The following is a 12,215-nucleotide window of genomic DNA, read 5'->3' as shown; positions in this document are numbered from 1 at the left end:
TCTGTAATTTATGCACGGTGCCTCACCTTGGTGGCACTATCGTGCATGTTTTCTTTAAGGTAGTCTGTCTTCATCGATCAAAGTTTGTAGATGCACAACATTAGGGAATACGAACGCGAAAGCTTGTCCAAAGGGGGTAATGCTATTTCCATACCAACGAAAAATCAGTGCAATGAACCCCTGAAAACACTCCCTAGAAAAGATCAAAACGACACTTATAATTGTTCAAAATCGACAAAGATCCATCAACGCAAATTGATGTTGTATGGACACACAGACTAATCCTTCTTGGGGGGTACTGGTGCTTCCAGGCTCTGAGCTCGAGCCACCGGGAACCGAGCTCGGACCGCCACCGTTGTTGTTGCTGTTGTTGTTTTTGTTTTCATCGCTACCGTCGCCGTGACCCGTGTCTCCTCCGCCGTTTCGTCTGTCGTCGTCAAGTTTGATCAGAGCAAAGCAAAGCCTGTCGCGACAGTCGTCAGAATCGACTCGGAACGACCAGATTTGGACCCTGTCGCGTACTTTCAGCTCATTCTCCGACGCGAAATTGTTCCAGCCGGATCTGAAGTTGTAGATCAACGACGGCTTCGCCTTGTTCCTGCTGCCCATCTCCACCAGCGCAAATTTCAACACCTGCGATCGCTTCGGGCCGATCACGCTCACATCCATCGCGTTTTGCGCTTCCACGAATCGGTTCTCTTCGTCTCTGAGAAAGCTCAGATCGCGGACTTGGTTCTTGGGAATAGACACGCGACATATATGTCTATCCAAGTCCGTCCGCGATAGCTCTTTCTCGATCACCAGCTTGACCTCTTTCCCGCCCATGCCATCAATTTGGTCTTTGAATTCTTGAGGCATATCCGCCGGCGGATCACTAGGGGCCGGCGAACTCCCCTTGCTTTTCTTGCCACTGCCCTCTCCGGCTTTTGCGGTGAAGCCGACCTTTCTCCCAGTACCGCGACTCTTCTCTTCCCTCAAACACCATTCCTCGTCGCCGATTCCAGCCGCGAAGCCAATACCCTCCTCGACAACTTCTTTCCCGGGTCGACGACGGCGCTGCGCGTCCCCCGCAGACAGTGTTTCCTCCATCGCTTTCCTCTTTCCTCCTGCTCCTACCGGGTCACCAATGCCCAACCTGTTACTCCATCCTCGCCTTCCCATAATCTCTCCTTCCCTCGGCGCGCCCCCAGACAGTGTTTCCTCCCTCGCTTTCCTCTTTCCCCCTACTCCTACCGGGTCACCAATGCCCAACCTGTTACTCCATCCTCGCCTTCCCATGATCTCTCCGTCCCTCGGCACGCCCGTCGAAGCCGTGGCCGCCGGCTCGCGGTTCTCTCCTTCTCCGCGGGGGGACGACATTTCTCTCTGGTGTTTGCTTCGAGCCGCTCGGCCGAGCGCCGTCAGCATCGACTTGAACGTCTCGCCCATGGAATGCCCCGCGAAGTCTTCGAGGCGCAGCAGCCATCTGCTCTGTTCCCTCCAACCCTCCATCGAAGACGATCTCTTCTTGATGCAAAGCAATCGATTTGGAACGATCTTTTCTTCGACGCTTCTGAATCGATCGCAATGTCACTTATGGTTCAGGGACAAGCCTTTATATATATTTGCAGGTGAGAGAGGACAAGAGTCCGAGTAGAACTAGGAAACTGGAAACTCAGTATCATGGGCAATCTAATTAAGGAAATATCCGAGATTGGTTTGGCGGTTCTTGATGGAAAGAGAGAGAAACTAACGAAGAAGTTTCCTAATTTAGTAGCAGTATCCTAGGATTCCCCGAGTTTTATAAGAGAATAAAACTATTATAAATCCCTTTTCTCTGATTTATCTTAAATTTGGTTTCAGAGGATTTATCCTGACCAATATTGTTGTCACGTTAGGTTGCACTACTCATCAGTTATTTTTATCTATTTGAACGTAAAGAGTAATTATCCAAATTTTGAAAAAAAAAAAATAGGGTTAATACCACGAAAAACCTCTGTAACAAATTTACCCCGAACTAATTTTTTGACCACTAAAAACACAAAACTTGTACATTTGTGATAAATTTACTCTCCGTTAAATTGGATTAATACACGAAAAATCACAAACCGGTATACTCATGACAAACGGAGAGTAAAACTGCAAACTGGTACACTAGTCAGCTATCACGTGTTATTAGCAATTTAACGGTAAAATTTAACGAAAACTAACGAAGGATAAATTTGTCACGTGTGTACCAGTTTGAGGTTTCTGGTGGTCCAAAAAATTAGTTCGGGGTAAATTTGTCATTGATGTACCAGTTTGGGTTTTTCACGATATTAACCCAAAAAAATATGGAAGAAAAGATTATAGAGTATTCTATAGGTGGGTAATTAACTGTTTTTATCGCGAGATTTAAATGAAGTCGAAACCCTACTTGACCAACTTACTAGTCTGATTTATCTTATGATCAGGTACGGCGAGTGATTCCGGTGTCCGGCAACAACGTTAAAGATTGCCATGCAAGCATCTTCAACATGCCGGTGAAAGCCGCGATTTGAAGACTAGATCGAGAACAAGAGAGATGATTACAAGCCAGAGGACGGTAATCAGATCGGAAGTTGCATTAATGGCTTGATTCGAAACGCTAACGCTCGAACCCAGGTTTTGATCCAGACAAACGTTTTGTAACAGCGTTCGGGCCTCCTTCCCGAGCAAAATTCGCCTCAAGAACGTCGGCCATGGATTGCTGATAACTCACCAGATGCTCCCAGCGCGATGAATCGCGTGCGTAGGAATGATTCGACTTTGGCTAACCAGAATATGTCGCACGCGACAAGTAAATCGAATCTAGTTAAAGTTTAGTGCCCCTAACGTTGTTCGTTGATTATTTGGGGTTCTTTAGGTTAGCGAAATGGTGGTAGCAGCCAAGAAATACGTGCAGAAAACAGCAAGAACCAACTGCTAATGCAAATGCCTCAACATGTCTTTTACATGTCCACTGTACTACCATCACAATGGAACTCCATGTTTGAAGCTCTGAATTCATTTCATTTCTTTCCTCATCTGCGATGCCCCTATTACCGAGCGATCTCTTCGTCTATGTTCGAGCAGGACCGTTTACCCCACCAGCTACCCCATTCTGTACAATGTTTTAGCTAATGCTGAGACCCCGCGATGCATGTCGAATTCATGTTACACTGAATCCCGAAAGTTCAATCGCCTAGGCGGCCCCCTTCTCAGGTCCAGAAGTTCCACCACGGCGCCACATTGCTGCAAGGATAGTCTAAAATGTCGTTCGAACCAAAGTTGCTCCATTTCTCTGGCAGTGCCACGGAACAATTTTCTTCGTCCCGGCTTAGATAATCCCGCGCATCTTCCGACGACTTCTCTGTCTCATTTAATTGGTCGTCAGGTGAGGCGACAATCAAACTCCGATCGAAAGATTCGTGTAGCCCGATCGGGTCGGCTTCGATCTTGCAATTAGTATCTTCATCGTCTAAATTGCTAGCCTCTCTGCAGATCCTGCCCCCACCTTGGTTTTTATCTAACATACCACTTAGCTTCTGCAGCTGTGAATGACCAAAGAAAGTTGTTATTATGAGGTTTATATTTTTATCCAGAACAACTCGTTTCCTAAAGCACTATGGAATGATCACTTATGGTGGTCATACGTCATAGTACATGCTGATTCTGTCTAACGCTCAAGATTGAAATCATTTGGAGTTTTCGCTTTCATCAATCATTTCCTAAGAGATGAAGTCAAGTATGTTGGAACTAAGAACAACCCATCTCTTCACTTTTTCGAAATTCTTTGTCCTGATGTGATTTCTCCATGACCATAATCAGAAGGATCAACTGCAATTAGCCAGGAATTAAGTAAAAAGGGGATCAGTGCTACCTCTTTCTCTAAATCCAGCTTTTCTGTCTTCAAAGACTCGAACTCAGCCAACAGCTTCTCATAGCTGGCTCTCAGCACTCTGTACTCTTGCTCGACCTGCTTCGACTTCCACCGAGCCCTCCTGTTCTGGAACCATATCGCCACCTGCCGCGGCTCCAACCCCAGCTCCCTCGCGAGCTCCATCTTCCTCCTTGGATCGGGCTTCGACTCAGACTCGAACATGGTCTCCAGCAACCTGATCTGCTCGTCGCTGAACCCCTTCTTCATGTTCTTGCTCTTGCCCTTCTTCTTCTTCATATTCCCAGCCACGCAATCCTCGCTCTTCTCCATCTCCAGCACCCTCGGTGGTGCCACCAGAATAGTAGTAAAGGCTACAGAACCGTCTTGGGTAGTGAGAAGCGAAAAAAATATGGAAATTGATATTAAATAGAGAGTGAGTGTTGATTTGATATGTCTTTCGAGAAGAGTGTGGGCTAACGTGGGCTTGGTAGCATAGCTGTGGAGGGTGGATTTTCTTTGACATGATTTGGATCATTTGCTTTCCGGGTGATGATGACGTGTGATTGATTATAGGATTGTTGGCTATCCAAAGCCAATCGGGTCAATATCGTATTGCAGTGATCTTGCTTATATTATTCCTGTAATGTAGCTTGTGGTAGTCACTATCTATCTATCTCTTCTTCTTTTCCATTCTGGTGCTAATAGTTGTACCTCAATGTTGATTATCGACCACTTGAGCTACGTCATTGAAAAGGAAAACTAAAGCTTTATCACCACCATGGGAGCAGGAAAATATCAGTCCTCATTTGAACCGCTCTTCTGTAATTGAAGTGAGAAGCCACAGTTAAAGATCGATTCGGAAGATGGGATCTTTACGTCGAACCCTGAATTTATCTTCTGTTTCTCGAGAAGGGAAAGTGCCTACAGTGTGACCGGCGTTCGACTTCCTTGACGACGTGTGTAAGTTATACCGCACGGTCGAATCGGGAGAGTTGGTTCATCGAAGAAGAATTGCACCTCGAACTCGTTAGCTTAACGTATGTCTTCTCTTTCTCTCGTTGCCAAGATGCCAACGGAGGTGGAGAATGGAGACGAATGCGAGGAGAGCTAAGAACGCATCAGTCAGCATCAGCTCAATGTGAACTCTAATGGGTAAAGCAGCCACTTGGCCAGTACACGTTGAGAGCGGATTTACTCAACAGTCGCGTCTCACCTAATCACAAGACTACGACGTTCCCGAAAGGATAAGCATCGAACCCGCTAGGGGACGACGGCGCCAGCTTTCGGTACTTCGATCATGCACCTATCCATATATACATTCGGACTTCCGTGGGCTTCTGTCGCATTAGAGTCGCGCGCACGTGGCCATCCCGGTCACTTAGTCCTCGCGAAATCGGGTAGCCACGGGGTAAGAAATGAGCACAGCTGGGGAAAGATTAACGGGTTTCGCGAAACGGAGTGCGTAATCACTGATCATCTTCCTGTCGTTTCCACCATCAAAGACGTCAAGCGGAGAAAAGAACATCTTTATCCTCCGAGTCATCACCAGGGAACGGAGATGGTGTTCATCATCGTCTCGTCTTTTGCCCAACTCGCAAGTTGGTCCCTTTCGGGTAGCCTAATAGCGACAAACGACTTGTCGGATTTGTCAAGTTAAAACCATTTCCAAAAGTTCTTACCCTGGGAAAGAAAGAGAGAGCCACCGAAGAAAGCAAGCGCCTGCAATCATAATCAATCATCGCCGTCGTCGTCGTCGTCGTCGCGGTGGGTCAGGAGCTCGGGACGAAAGCTGACTTCACGTCGGCCCGGGTTTTGGAATCTATCGCTGGGATTAAAATATCATTCGCATCGATTACGGGTCAATTCAGGGACCACTTCGAGAGAGCTTAGGCTGAAGAGGCTGCTGCTTCAAGCAAGTTTTGCTTGTCGGGCGTGGCTTGTATGGTGTGGTGGGACGTCCGTGTCGCGGACCGCTAGGTGGCTCCCGGAGGCCGAGTACGAGGGTCGTTTTATGTACTTTTGCTCAGGATGATGCTCTTCTTCTGGTTCTGGATGTCAGCCAACTCCACCACGCCACGATGCCGTCGATTCAGGTGCTCGAAACTTCGCGCCTGCAAGAGTGTGCGTGAATAGTGTGATGATGATGGATCGATTTGGTACGAACTACGTGAACCCGATTGATTAAACGGCGACTAGATGCGTAGCACGCTCGCTCCAAGATTCACTGGATGGAAACCCCCTGAGTCCGATGATCCGACGACTGAAAAAGAAATGCCGCGGACCCGGCATTCATCGAGAGAAAGTTCCTAGAAAATTTGTTTGTTTGCGATGAAGAAATGGAATCACCAGAACGTTATCGTTTGCCATTGTCGATTTTGGTTTTACCTGCTTTATCGTGTATGTAATTTAGCCGATGCATCGTTGTAGGAAGAAGAGGCCGGCACGTTCTCACTTCTCTTTTATGTACCAATGTAAGAAAAATGTAATCGAATTAGTCAAATTGATGATAACGATTCTTTGAAATGAAAAAAGTTACATCCTTTTAAGTTTTTGTATAACTACATTAATAATATCAAAATATACAACGCTAATCTCATCAATATAGATTTCTTAACGAGTGTCCAGAGGCACCAGTTAAACATTCAAATAAAGAAATTTTGTTGCAGTGATCCGGTTCGGGGAGTGTTCGCCGGGGCCAGAGAGTTTTGATAAGAAGCGGCTTGTAACAGGCTTTTAGAATGGCGAAGGGAGAGTGTTCATAAGATAAATATTTGAAATTGGAATTAACTTATAAGAGGCACATTTGGCATAAAGGCAAGTTTAGCATTGGAAATCCAATGTTAAGCGTGCTCGGGTTGAATCACTATCGAGATAGGTGACCTTTTAGGAAAGTACCCACATGTACGTCAAATGACAAAACCGTAAGACTCGATATGAGATGAGCCAAAGTAAATACAATACCTCGAGTAATTAACCTAGGGGTGTCACAATATGGTATACCCTCTAGTAGTTGCGTAGTTCAGGGATGAACCACATGAAAGCTAGTGGGCTTGTAATGACTCGGTCCAACGAGCATAGGGAGTGTTTGTCGGGGATTAGAGGGTATGAACAAGAAATGGCTCCTAACAAACTTTTAGAATGGTGAAGGAGGTAAGAATATATCGCATTGCTCACCGAACAAAGAGCAAACATTCCTAGGACATATATGTAAAATCGGAAATACTCATTACATGCGCTTTTGTATAAGAATGGGTGACCTCTTGGAGAAGAGCCCACCTATAGATAAACTTGTCAAAATGGGTCATAAGCTTATTTCTTGACCCATATTTGATGAGCTGAATTGTTATATAAATTAGTTATATTTATTAAATGGATCATAAATTGGTTCAGAATGGTAAACCCAAGATACTATATAGTCATGGCCACGGTTCAGGAACCGCCGGTTCCGGTTCGTGGCCATGTATGAATCGGAATCGGAACCGCAAGGGGGCGGTTCCAGTTCCGGTTCGGAACTGGCGGTTCCAGGCCGGTTTCTGTTCCGGTCGGTTTCGGTTCGAGGGGGGAGGAGGAGAAAAGGGGAGGAGGCATCGGCGTCGGTGGCTGCGGCCATGGGCGGGGGCGACGGCGGAGACGGCGGCGGGGGTCAGATCTGGAAAGACGGAGGGCGGGCGAAGGAGAAAAGGGGAGGACCGGCACAGGGGAGAGGGGGGAAGGAGGGACCGACCATGACGAGGACCTTGCTGTCGGTCCGCGAGAGGAGCTCGGAGGAGAGGCCCGAGACGCAGGCGGTGCGGTATAGGGTCAACACGGTGGCGTCCGCGGTGGCGAGGGGCTGGCCGGTGAGGGAGCTGAAGAGGACGAAGACAGCGTGGACCACTGGCAGGTTCAGCGCGAAGGAGTTGCCGGGGAAGTGGGTCACGAGCTCGACGCCGATGCAAGGGAGGGAAGGGTGGGAGGATAAGGAGGGCATGAGGAGGAGGGAGGTGGAGGGGACGGCGGCGGCAGAGAGGGGGTGGGAGTGGCGCCGGCGGAGAGGGGTGTGGACGGAGGAGGAGAGGGTGGAGGCGTGGAGCGGAAGACTGGTGGGAGTCTGGGAGAGGACAGAGGAGGGCGTGGAGTACTGCTGTACTGGAGGAGGTGAGGGAGGGTGGGTGGGGGTGGGGCCTTGCTGCACTGCAGGTGCCGGGTTTTTTTTTTATAATTTTTTTTTTGGAATCGGGCCGGTTCCAAAATTTCTGGAACCGGAACCGGGCCCGTAGGCCACGGGCCTGTTCCGGTTCCGAACCGCGGGCCCGGTCAACGGTTCGAGTCCGGGTTTGACCGGGCCGAAACCGGCCCGTGGCCATGACTAAATATATATGTCAAATGGGTTCACAACTTACTTATACCCAACCCGACCCGACCCACATTTATGACTTTCTCCCGCCTTCACTCGATCTCACGCTCTCAGCTCAGTTTTGGTGCGAATTTTTCTAGATTTGGTTAAATATATAAGTATTTTGACAATATAGATCGGTATAAGTTGGACCATTTCCGACCTGACCCATTTGACAGGTCTACCTATACACCAACGTTCTTTTTTTCGTGTTATGCACAATGAATGTCTTGAAAATGAACATCTTTTTTTGTCTTGGGAGGCATTCATGAACGACCCACTATCGATCTTTACTAATTTGACAACGATTATTAGGGGTGTCAGAACCGAACCGAAAAATCGAACCGAACCGAACCGAACCGAATCGAAAATTTTATGCCTTTCAATTCGGTTCAGTTTTCAATTCAGATAATGAAAAACGAACCATTCTTTTTTGCCGGTTTGGATAGTTTCGGTTCGGTTCGGTTCGGTTCATGATCCGAATTGAACCAAATAGTTTCATCTTTCAATACCGTGGCAACTCTCCCCCACTACAATCTCCTTCTCGTCCATCGCCTCCTCCTCTTTCTCCTCCAGTAGCATCGCAGACTCGCGCTCAACCCTCTCCCCACGATCAAATTCCCTCTCCTGCAACAGTGCGGCAACGTTCGCCACCTCCCCATGATCGGTTTGAATCCGGAGCTTCAGCCTGGCGATCTCGCCAAGGAGGGGGGACTCCTTCTCGCGGGCCCACCTCTGCGCCTCGTGGAACCGCCGCTGCTCCTCGCACAGCCACCATTGTTCCTCCCGGAGCCAGCAGGACTCCTCGAGGCCGTAGTCGGGGGCTGCCTGGGGATGCCGAGAGGGACACGGAGGTGGTGGTGGGACTTGGGAAAGAGGCGGAAAGAAGAAGGTTTGGGGACTGGGAAGGTGAGGGGGGATGATGGGTGTTGGTGGGGGACCTAATGGTGGGGTAATGGAGTGGAAGAGAGCGAGTCGCGTTCAGGGAGATGAATGATGGAGAAGAAGACGACATGAGAGAGACATTTTTGCAGAGACAAGGCAAAAAAAAAGCAAAGAAAAAAAGAAGGAAAGCGATTTTCTCTTTCTTTTTCAAAAGGGAAAGTGAGCTCGACTAGAGTATAAAGACAAAAAGCAAAAAATCGAAAATCTGAACCGAACCGAACCGAACCGAGCCGAACCGAATCGAACTGGATTTTCGGTTCGGTTTGTATTCGGTTCGGATCACAGTTTGGTTTGTAGCGAGCTCATATCTCAACGGTTCGGTTCGGTTCAGATTTTCCGAAAATCCGAACCGAACCATTTACACCTGTAACGATTATGCCCATAATCAATTCCATATCTGTGTAGCAATAGTTTTTCTCTCTTAATGAAAATCCGAACCGAACCGAACCATTTACACCCCCAAACGATTATGCCCACCATCATTTCCATTTCTCTCTAGCAATGGTTTTTCTCTCTTAATGGGAACGGGGCCAAAAGTGTCCTGATGCGAATCCCCACTCATCCTTTGGGCCCATCCACCCATCGCCTCGCAAGGGCCGGTTCTTTGGACAGTTTGGTGAGCCGGCAATTCTTTTATCATGCGGTATTCGTAGCATTTCGTATCGTTACAAGGGATGTTCACGTTCGACATGATCATAGAATGATTTCGACTAAAAAAATCGAGTGAGAACGCGCCGATTCGTGCCCGTTTCGAGTCAAGTCGGGACGTGCCGTTTCGAATTCGTACTTCTCTCTGTAAATTCGTTTCGGGTTCTCACATCGTATCCGGAACGGCCGTCCCTCGGGCACCGTCTCGTTGCACGTAATAGTTTACAGACAATCGATCACGGTGCAAAACCTGCATAAAAATCTATGCCTTTTCATAAGGCCGGTGCGTAGATTTCGCGATCTTGCCCCCGTGTGTGCAGCTCGTTGATTTTGTTGGGTTAAGAAGATAGACCTTGTTCGCATGCAAATCTATCCGGGAAATTGTAACCCATCTACCAGGAGGCTAACGGAATCGATCATTCATATAGCATCGAGAGAACCGATACGAAATGAAAGATCGATATTTGATTTTGTTTACCGGATTAATGTTTTTGGGGGAATCTATGTTCGAGTCATAAAGATCAAAAGAGAGAGATTTGATCAAATGAATTAAAACAAAAATTTAAAAGGTGGAATTCAAGTGGTTCCCCGTTTCGTGGGCTGAGGGCTCCAGGCAATCATATGCTTTTTGGCAAAGATCCCCTTTTTATTATTCTCGGTCGTCCCATTTTGTGGGGGGGAGCAACGGCTCCACTGTTCATTTAAATAACTAAATAAATAAGTATATAAACACTATCGAATATAAAAAAAAAAGCAACCTTAAATCCGCTTAAACAAAAGGAGAGTTGATACCACGAAAAACTCTAAATCGGTACCATTGCCACGAAAACTTTTAAACACAAATTATTTTTGGCAATGAAAGCGTTTTTTTTTTTTATTATTGGAAAGGATTTCCAATATCTCTTCTTCGTTTCCTGAGATCGGGGTCAGAAGACACGCTAAAATTTCACGGGCCTTGGGAACAGCCGGCCCTTATTAGGTAATACCGAATGATGAATAACTCGCCTTTCGAAATATCGGTTTCGCGCATTGCTCAAGAGACGGTTAGCAGGATACCGAACATTGTAAAGTCTCCTCAATCAGCTGCTTAACAAGGGAATTCGTTAACAGAATCCGAATTCAAAATTGCATCGTGTTTTGCTGGTTTGGGGTGGTGACTAATGAGGAAGACGATTATGCAGAAATCCCGGCAAATGAAAGTTCAAAAAAAAAAAAGGTTATATTGATTCGATTTGTTCAATTCGATCTCTCAATTTTTAAAAGTACGATTTATGCGAAGGCCGCGAGCGATTTGAAAAGTGTCAATCCATATCTAACGTACACATCTCCTGAAATTCTAAAAATTGACTTTAATTTGAAAGATCATCTGAAGATTGTGTACTTCCCCACCTTCTACCTTAACAAAAATGTTCTGTAATTTTAGCTCAACAGCAATTTCTTCCGTTCATTGCGGCGTCAGATCCGGTCCACCAGGCCCACGGCTAGCTAGATTTTTCGGGAAAAAATAAAATTGAAATCGAGGATGATTTTGTTATTAGTCCCATCTTCGATTTTGTGACAAGATCCCATTAGTTTCGCAGAAAATAAATAATTTAAATTTTTTTCCGTAACATACAAAAAAGAACGAACGAACGAACGAAAATGATTAGATATAAATTGCTGTCAATAATGGAAATTTTTTTGTCGACTTATTTCAGGTGATACGAACGATCATTTTTAGGAAAGTAATTTTTAAATTGTTTATTTTTCGCGAAACAAATCTAGCCTATCGGATCGTTCTAAGAAATATCTATTAACTTATCGATAAAAGAAAAAATTTAGAGTATTCAACTTATTGATTGTTGTTCTCGTGTTATGGGTGATGGGAATCATATAAATTGACTTGAGTGCTTTCAAATAAAATATACTTAAAATTTGTACTATAATATTTTTTTGGATTAATATCACGAAAAACTCCAAACTAGTATATCTATGACAATTTTACCCAAAAATAATTTTTTTTACCACGAAAAACCCTAAACTGGTACACCTATAACAAATTTACCCTAAATTAATTTTTTGACCACCAAAAACCCCGAACTGATACATTTATCACAAATTTACTCTCCGTTAGTTTCCATTAAATTGAATTAGTACCACAAAAAATCATAAACCGGTACTCATGTGACAAACAGAGGGTAAAATATAAAATTGGTACATCCGTCAATTGTCTCGTGTCATTTAACAAAGCAATTTGACAGTAAAATTTAACGGAAATAAACTGAGGGTAATTTATCACAGGTGTACAAGTTTGGAGTTTTTGGTGGTCAAAAAATTAGTTTAGGGTAAAATTTTACAGGCATGCTAATTTGAAATTTTTCGCGGTATTAACCCTATTTTTTTTGTCCT

The 12,215-nt window shown here is 45.7% G+C and overlaps 2 protein-coding genes across 2 annotated transcripts; both read right to left on the bottom strand.

Moving 5' to 3' along the window:
- Positions 1 to 123: 123 nt before the first annotated feature.
- LOC115680743 (uncharacterized) lies at positions 124 to 1,508 on the bottom strand. Its single transcript, XM_030604575.2, has one exon. It carries the CDS (start codon positions 1,489 to 1,491, stop codon positions 226 to 228), a length of 1,266 nt encoding a protein of 421 aa, XP_030460435.1. The 5' UTR covers positions 1,492 to 1,508; the 3' UTR covers positions 124 to 225.
- A 1,478-nt stretch (positions 1,509 to 2,986) lies between these two features.
- Positions 2,987 to 4,340, bottom strand: LOC115680781 (homeobox-leucine zipper protein ATHB-12-like). The gene is made up of 2 exons (XM_030604617.2): positions 3,860 to 4,340; positions 2,987 to 3,530 (listed from the first exon to the last, which is right to left on the bottom strand). Exons 1-2 carry the CDS (start codon positions 4,187 to 4,189, stop codon positions 3,198 to 3,200), a joined length of 663 nt encoding a protein of 220 aa, XP_030460477.1. The 5' UTR covers positions 4,190 to 4,340; the 3' UTR covers positions 2,987 to 3,197.
- Between the last annotated feature and the right edge of the window lie 7,875 nt (positions 4,341 to 12,215).

Source organism: Syzygium oleosum, unplaced genomic scaffold, assembly GCF_021117445.2.
Source record: "Syzygium oleosum isolate NSW1041296 unplaced genomic scaffold, Sole_v2.1 Sole_v2.28, whole genome shotgun sequence".
NCBI classification, from domain to species: Eukaryota; Viridiplantae; Streptophyta; class Magnoliopsida; order Myrtales; family Myrtaceae; genus Syzygium; species Syzygium oleosum.
This window is presented reverse-complemented; position numbering and strand designations above follow the sequence as displayed.

Bases quoted from the DNA above. Each gene is read 5' to 3' on its own strand.
- LOC115680781 (XM_030604617.2), bottom strand. From the start codon at position 4,189: ATGGAGAAGAGCGAGGATTGCGTGGCTGGGAATATGAAGAAGAAGAAG. The intron at 3,531-3,859 runs GTAGCACTGATC...GGTCATTCACAG, and splicing joins AGCTGGATTTAGAGAAAGAG to CTGCAGAAGCTAAGTGGTAT.
- LOC115680743 (XM_030604575.2), bottom strand. From the start codon at position 1,491: ATGGAGGGTTGGAGGGAACAGAGCAGATGGCTGCTGCGCCTCGAAGAC.